Source organism: Tamandua tetradactyla, chromosome 14 (genome assembly GCF_023851605.1).
Source record: "Tamandua tetradactyla isolate mTamTet1 chromosome 14, mTamTet1.pri, whole genome shotgun sequence".
Classification (NCBI taxonomy): domain Eukaryota; kingdom Metazoa; phylum Chordata; class Mammalia; order Pilosa; family Myrmecophagidae; genus Tamandua; species Tamandua tetradactyla.
The window spans coordinates 32,338,456-32,346,708 of NC_135340.1; the positions used below are offsets into that span (position 1 = coordinate 32,338,456).

At 39.3% G+C, this 8,253-nt stretch overlaps 1 protein-coding gene across 1 annotated transcript; it reads right to left on the bottom strand.

The window, feature by feature from the left end:
* Positions 1–6,718: 6,718 nt before the first annotated feature.
* LOC143655288 (olfactory receptor 6E1-like) lies at positions 6,719–7,696 on the bottom strand. Its single transcript, XM_077126684.1, has one exon. The coding sequence runs from the start codon at positions 7,694–7,696 to the stop codon at positions 6,719–6,721; it is 978 nt and encodes a 325-aa protein (XP_076982799.1).
* Between the last annotated feature and the right edge of the window lie 557 nt (positions 7,697–8,253).

Genomic DNA, 8,253 nt, shown 5'->3' on the forward strand with positions numbered 1-8,253 from the left:
AACATGGAATGGGTAGTGGAAGAAGGTAGTAATAAATATCAACTGCGACCACATGATCAGTTACAGAAATGAGGACTGTGATATAGTTTTATTTCTGTTATACTGTTTAAGTTGTAAGATATCAAGTTTAAGAATGAATATTTCCCAAGGACTTACACCCTGTTCTGGAGAGAATTAATGTGTTTCCAGTTATATGCAGAACAGTTGAGTATTGTTTGGTGACAGAAAAAAAATGTGTGTTTTAATGTTTTTTATTTAGAAATTAGGCATGGTTTAAGGTGATATATATATATAGCTGCCAAGTTGACAAGGAGTGAACTGTCATGGTCGGGTTCATGTGTCAACTTGGCCAAGTGGTGGTATCTGTTTGTCTGGTTGGGCAAGTGCTGGCCCATCTGTTGCAATGAGGACATTTCATAAAATTAGACCATCATCACGTCAGGTGCATCCACAGCTGATTCCATTTCCCATCAGCCAAGGAGAGTGTCTTATGCAATGAGTGATTTTCAATCTAATCACTGGAAGCCTTTTAAGGAGGATTCAGAAGAGACAGGCTCTTGCTTTGGCTGGCGAGCCTCTCCTGTGGAGTTCATCCAGACCCTGTATCAAATCATTGGCTTCACAGCTTGCCCTGCGGGTTTTGGTCTCTGCATTCCTGCGGTCACATGAGACACTTTTATAAATTTTATATTTGCGAGTGTTCCCTGTTGATTCTGTTTCTCTACAGAACCCTAACTAATACATCACTGTATTATTAGAACTTTGCATTAGTGTGGTATATTTTTTATAATTTAGGAAGTAACATTTTAATGATTATATTATTAATTACTGTCCATTGTTTACTATAGGGCCCAGTATGTGCCTCCAGAACAGAAATGTTCTGTTTCTCTTTCTGAAATTTTTATTAGGCATAATGTGACCTTTTCATTCTCACTCTCATATCCTTTAATCTAATTTTCATATTATCCAACAAGTCACAGTCTAGGTAAATTCCTCAGTTCTATATTCCTGCTTTCTAGTTCTCTCTTCTATTTTGTTATTTAATTTATTGAATTTTGTTTTAGTATGCTAAATGCTGCCAGGATGCAATGTAACACAAATGGAACTTTTTTTTTTTTTTTAACTTTTTTTGTATAATATAACATGCATACAAAGCAAAGAAAGAAAAAAGCAATAGTTTTCAAAGCACTTTTCAACAAGTAGTTACAGGACAGATCCCAGAGTTTGTCATGGGCTACCATACCATCATCTCAGATTTTTCCTTCTAGCTGCTCCAGAGCATTGGAGGCTAGAAGGAATGTATGCATTTTTTATTATCACTTTTTTTTTTTGTAAAAAATAACATCTATACTAAAAAACAATAAATTTCAAAGCACAGCACAACAATTAGTTGTAGAATACATTTCAGAGTTTGGATGACTTACAATTCCACAATTTTAGGCTTTTACTCCTAGCTACTCTAAGATACTGGAGACTAAAGGAAATATCAATACAATGATTCAGCAATCATATTCATTTTTTAAACTCTATCTTCTCTGTAAACTTCATCATCAACTTTGATCTTTCTATCCCACTCTTTAGGGCTATTTGGGCTATGGTCATTCTAAATTTTTCATGTTGGAAGGGGCTGACAATAATATGGGATAAGGAGATGATGTTAGCTGATGTGGAACGAATTTTAAAAGGAAATTTTTATGTTGCAAATTTACAGTTTAAGGCCAGAAAAATGCCCTAACTGAGACATCCAGAGAAAGATGCCTTGACTCAAGAAAGGCTGATGTCTGTCATGGGAAGGCATGTCTCTGGCGTCTGGTCCTTGTTCTGGGTTCCATTGCTTCCTGCTCCTGACACCAGTGGTTTTCTCTCTAAGTATCTGTGCGCCTTCACTTAGCTTCTGTGGGACACAGCTCTGAGTTCTGGCTTGCTTAATATCTCATGGGAAAGCATGTGGTGATGTCTACTGGGCTCTGCACCTCCAAATGTCTGTATCTAGGTGTCTGCTCTCTATTGGCATTCCAAGAATCTCCTAATGTCTGCATCTGTCAGCTCTGAAGCAATGCCAAAATATTTCCCCTTTTAAAGGACTCCAGTAAACTAATCAAGACCCACCTTAATGAGTGGGGTCACATTTCCATCTAATCAAAAGATTCTACCCACAGATCAACAAATCCATCCTGACCAAAAGGGGGAAAAGAAGTATAACTAATAAAGTATCTGTGGCTGAGAGAGTTCAAATAGAATCAAGAGGCTACTCTTGAGATTGCTCTTATGCAAGCTTCAGTTAGACATTGCTACCTATCATAACCTGCCAACACCCAGCCAGGACCATTCCAGCCCATCCTAAAGAACACCTACGGCAATATATAAGATTCCACAAGGGTTCCATGCAGTAGAGTAACTTTCCAGAAACCTGCAAACTTCCTGATGATCCTTTTTTTCCCCTAACTCATCTTTCCATACTCTAGATAAAAGGAACATCAGACACAAGGTTTTCAGATCACATGATCACATTGTAAAAGTAATGTCTTTATACAGTCGTCTTCAAGAATCAAGGCTACTGGAACATAGTTCAGCAGTTTCACGTACTTCTCTCCAGCCAGTACAACACACCAGAAACTAAAAAGGGATATCTATATAATGCATAAGAATAACCTCCAGGATAACCTCTCAACTCTGTTTGAAATCTCTCAGCTAGTGGAACCTTATTTTGTCTCACTTATTTCTTCCCCTTTTTGGTCAACAAGTCTTTCTCAATCCCATGATGCCAGGTTCCGGTGAATCTTGGGATTTCTGTCCCACTTGCCAGGGAGATTTACACCCCTGGGAATTATGTCCCACATGGTGGGAAGGGCTTGTAGTTCACCTACTGAGCTGGTTTAGAGAGAGTGGCCACACCTGAGCAACAAAAGAGGTTCTCTGGAGGTGACTCAGGTATAGTTTTAAGTAGGCTTAGACTTTCCTTTGCAGGTATAAGTTTCATAGGGGTGAACTCCAAGATTGAGGACTTGGCTTATTGATTTGGTTGTCCCCACTGCTTGCTAGAATATCAGAAATTCTCCAAATGGGGAAGTTGAATATTTCCTCCTTTCTCCCCAGTCCCCACAGGGGACTTTGCAAATACTTCTTTATTCACTGCCTAAATTACTCAGGGATTTGTTGGGGCATCACACTAACCTAGACAAACCAACAAGATCTCATGCCCTAATCAAGATTCCATATACTTACAGAGTTCAACTAAACTGATCATACAAGTTTTATTAGGTAATGTGCTACCTCATAGGGCATCTCTTAATGTACCATGCCCTTAGATTAAATCATTGGAAAACTACAACAACCCAATCCTGGGAGGACTGCTAATGACCAGACCTTTCAGAAATGAAGGTTTGGGTCACCCTGCCAGGCCAAGAACCACAATCAGTTGAGGTGCTGACTCTGGGAAAGGGGAATGTGGAATGGATAGTGTAAGAAGATAGTTATAAGGTCCAGCTACATCTCCATGACCAGTTGTAGAAAAAGGTTATAATTTTTAAATTTCTTCATTATTTTATTATGAATATGTTTGAATGTTCATATCTGTATATTTCCATCTATTTCAAGAAAATATATTTTGTTTTCTTCCATTTCTTACTTACCCGTTGTCATATAACATAAGATTTATTAACTTTTCATCATAATATTTAAGTAATAGGATATCAAGGAGGAAATGTGAACATCATTCAAAGACTTTGCATCCTCTTCCAGGAAATGGTTAGTGTGTTTGTGGGTGTATGCAGGAGAGCTGTATAATGTTAGGCAGATTTCATTTCTGTCTTTCTTTGGTGATTAAATATGGTTTGAGGAGATGTTTATGAGTGCCAAGCTGAGAAGGTCCAACTGATTGCTATTTTTTTTGTCGATGTGTCTGCTCAGTTGTTTGGTCACACACTAGACTAGGTGTTGCTGTGAAGGTATTTTGTAGATGTGATTAATATTTATAATCTGTTGGCTTTAAGTAAAGGAGATTACCCTCATTAAAGTAGCTTCACGTCTTCCAATCATTTGAAGGCCTTAAGAATGAACAACCAAGGTTTCTCAGAGTTGAGGAAATTCTGTCTTAAGACTAACATGAACTTCTGAGATTCCAGCCTGCCATCCTGCCTTGTAGAATTTAGACGCAACACTGCAATTGCCAATACTTTTATTAAAACAGTTTTATTCACATACCATACAATCCATCCCAAAGTGCATAATCAATGGCTCTCAGTATAATCACAGAGTTGTGCATTCACCACCACAGTCAATTTGAGAACATTCTCATTGTACTGAAAACAAACAAAAAAACAAAAACAACAACAATCCCATACCTATTTTACCCCCGGTCATTGACACTTAGCATTGGTACAGTACCTTTGTTATACTTGAAAGAATATTACAATGTTACTGCTAACACTAGTTCATAGTTTGCTTTAGTTGTATTTTTGCCCATATACCACCCTATTATGAAACCCTTCTAAGATGTGTTTGTTCTAGTTCTAGTAAGACCTTTCTTATGTTTGTACCATTAAACACTGTCATCATCCACAACAGGTTTCACTATGTTATTCAGTGCCTTCTTTTATCTTCTAGCTTTCCTTCTAGTGATGTATATGACCCTAGACTTCCCCTTTCAACCACAAGCACTCCCATATTCTGCATTGTTAATTATACATAGAATATTGTGCTACCAACACCTCTATGATTTCCAACATTTGCAATCAACTGCATTAAAAATTCTGTATACCTTAAGCATAATCTCTACCTTCTTTCTAACTCCTCAAGCTCTATTCTTGCTTGAATTTTCAACCTCCCAAACTTCCCCATGCATTTCTGACTTGCCAGGCCCCACAGTCATGTAAGCCAACTGCTTAAAATAAATTTCTTTACACACACACACTCCCCTATTTGTTCCATTTCTCTGGGGTACCCTGACTGGTGCCCCACTCAAACTTGCTTGAAGAGTTATTTATTTCTTGACCCATGGACAGAATCATAGACAGGTCCATGACTTTTTGGCCAATCATATAATTCAAAAAGTCCCCATTCACTGTCAGTCCAAAATAAGGTTGTATAGTTGTCCAAGTTAGGTATTGTCAAAATAATGAACTTTAAAGTTAAAATTATCAAACCTCCACCTGGGTACTGAAGATTTCAGGCAGGATAGTTTCAGAGAGAAACAGGTATATGTTTTTTGGCTTCATCTTTCTTAACTCTGCAAACTACCTTCCCTACCTCTGGCTTCCAATTCCTCCAGGGCTCTGAGGAGGGCGTGGGTTGGTAGGTGGGGGATGGAGACCGGAGAGGAAATGGACAGTGGTCTGGACAAAGATTGTAGTGGTGGCAGTGTTGGGAGAAAGTGGTGAGGTCTATGTGTATTTCGACAGTGTAATCCAAAGAATTTGCTGATGAATTAGTTGTAAGATTTTAAAGAGAAAGAGGAGTTCCAAGATGACATAGTGTTTTATTTTATGTAGATATTTAATTACAAGTCAAGGTCCTTCTGTGTCAATTTATCTAATTAATTTTTCTATTTCTTGTCAGATGAACTTTGGAAATCCTGTTTTTCTAGGGCATCATCCATTTCCTCCTGATTTTCAAATTAGTCACTTAAGGGTTGTACATGATATTTCTTTACAAATATCATTTTTTACCCTGAATTATAGTTCTTTGTATATTTTCTAGCTTCTTTATTAGATTTCAATCCATACAAAGCTATGGATAATTATGTATTATCCCTCATACCACCTAGCATATTTTCTTGAATATGGTTTTTTATAATTATGATTTTGGAATGAATTAATACGTTACTTAATTTAGATACTTATTTAACATTTATTCGTTTACTGATATGCCATTGCTTACATTAGTCTGCATCAATAGTGACCATCTTAGTAACAAAATAAGTAGGTTAAATACTGTATTGAATGTTATAGATAATTATGTTGATAACTTGTATGAGATCCATGTGGAAAAGAGGGAAAATAGGAGGAGAGTTTGAGCCAAGAAGCTAATGTTTAGTGAGGACCTATTATGTGCCAGTCTTTAAAAGGCACCGGCATAGAATATCTCATTTGACTTTCATAATAATCCTTTGGGATGAACATTGTCATCTCATTTTACAGATAAGAAGTCTGGTGCTGGGAGAGATTCAGTGACTTATCCACTTAACTAGTAGGTGGAAAAGCCTTTCTCAATGGGAATGAGGAATTTGTACAAATTTTAAAACTAAAAACTCTTAGTAGCCTATATGCAAAATAAGAAGCAACTAGCCTTATGATTTTTGAGTTCCTGTTGATGCATTTCCGTGGCAGGACTAGAGATGTAAAATGAGGATGATGGTAACAGAGTACTATTCTTCTCTCAGGCTGTTGGAGAAACAGCTGCAAAGCCATCAGTCTGCACGTATTTACTGAGCACCCATGTGGTCTATGCAATGGATTGATGGTTTGGGCTTCTGATAAATTACAAAGATAGCCCCTGTGCTCTAAGAGCTTGAATTCTGTTGGAAAGCCAGGCAACAAAGGTGTAAGGGGTGGAAAAGTTCAAATATGATAAAAATAAAAACGCTTGGAGTGGTTAGAGGGCTGCTGAGTGTATTCTGAGTTGTGTAGTGGCTATCACCTTTTGTGTCACCGCCGAAAAATATCATCAGAGTCTTTTTCTTAAAGGGAAAGTCTCAATTTCTTGTTCGGACTTGATATTATTACAACTTGTCTGGGACCATTAGCTCTAGTCCCTTAATTCCACAGCTTTCCGAGAGGACCTTTCTCAACTTCTCCCTAAACACTTGCTTCACCAGTTTGTTTCTCAGGGTGTAGATGAAGGGATTGAGCATTGGGGTCACCACGGTGTTGAGCAGGGCCACCACCTTGTTCCTGTCCTCCCCTGGGCCACCCTTGCCTGACCGGACATACATGAAGATGCAGCTGCCGTAGACAAGAGACACGACAACGATGTGGGAGGAGCAGGCTGAGAAGGCTTTCTGCCTTTCTTTTGCTGAGGGGATGCGCAGGATGGTGTGGAGGATGTGGCCATAGCAGGTGGCTGTCACGGACAGAGTGCCCAATAAGCTGACGTTGGCCACAGCAAAACCCAGAAGTTCTATCAGACTTGTGTCTGTGCATATGAGTTCCAAAAGAGGAAAATTGTCACAGAAGAAGTGATTAATGATATTGCGGCCACAGAATGGCTGTGAAACGGTGATGATAGTTGGAAGAATGATGAGAAGGAATCCTATCATCCATGAGCAGAGGACTAGCTGGACACAGACCCTTTGGCTTATGATGGTGACATAACGCAAGGGATTACATATGGCCACATACCTGTCAAAGGACATCACTGCTAGTAGTAAGAACTCTGCAGTGCCCAGGAGGAAATAGAGAAATCCCTGTAGGAAGCAGGCTGGGAGGGAGATGGTCTTACTTCCAGTCAGGATGTTGGTCAACATCTTGGGGAAGATGACCGAGGTGAACCAGATCTCTAGAATAGCAAAATGTCGGAGGAAGTAGTACATGGGGGTGTGGAGGCGCCTGTCCATGAGGGTGATGACCACGATGAGGAGGTTCCCCAGGAGAGTGAGGAGGTAGGTCAGGAGGAGCCCGAGGAAGATGGGCATCTGCAGCTCACTGGCATCCGTGAGCCCCAGCAGGACAAACTCAGTGACACTGGTGCCGTTTCCCATGGCTCCTCAGTCCTGTGCTGGGGAAAGCTAATCACAGGTGGTCAGCGTCAACATTTGTTTTATCCTGGGGATCTGCATACAATCTAAAACTGGAAGGAAAAAGGAATGAGTGCCAGTTTAAGCTGTAAGAGTACTTTTTGTCTTTGAGCTTCAAGCTCCTCTCTATCATTCCTTCCTTAAAGTGCTGGTTCTCCACATTGCTCATGGAGCCTGCATCTCAAGAGGCAGAAATGCTTGGGACTTTGTTGAGAAGCTTGTTTTGTTTTGTTTTTTTAACGTGGGCAGGCACCAGGTGTTGAGAAGTTTTTAAGTAATCAATTCTCTTTCCTTAGCTTTTGTTTCTGTTAAGATGCTCTGTATTAAGTCCATTTATCTTTTATTTTAGATCCGCTTGCTTTTCCCCATGTTCTCACAAATGCCAATAGGAGGCTCCAAAATGGGTTTAAATATTTCCCTCCCCAAATCCCCCATCCATTGGGTTACCAACCTTTATTGAAAACACTGATGGAAACTTACTCTAGAGCTTGTTACTAAAGGCATTTTAATTAGGGAGAGTT

Excerpts from the sequence above, each read along its gene's own strand:
- LOC143655288 (XM_077126684.1), bottom strand. The coding sequence starts at position 7,696 with ATGGGAAACGGCACCAGTGTCACTGAGTTTGTCCTGCTGGGGCTCACG.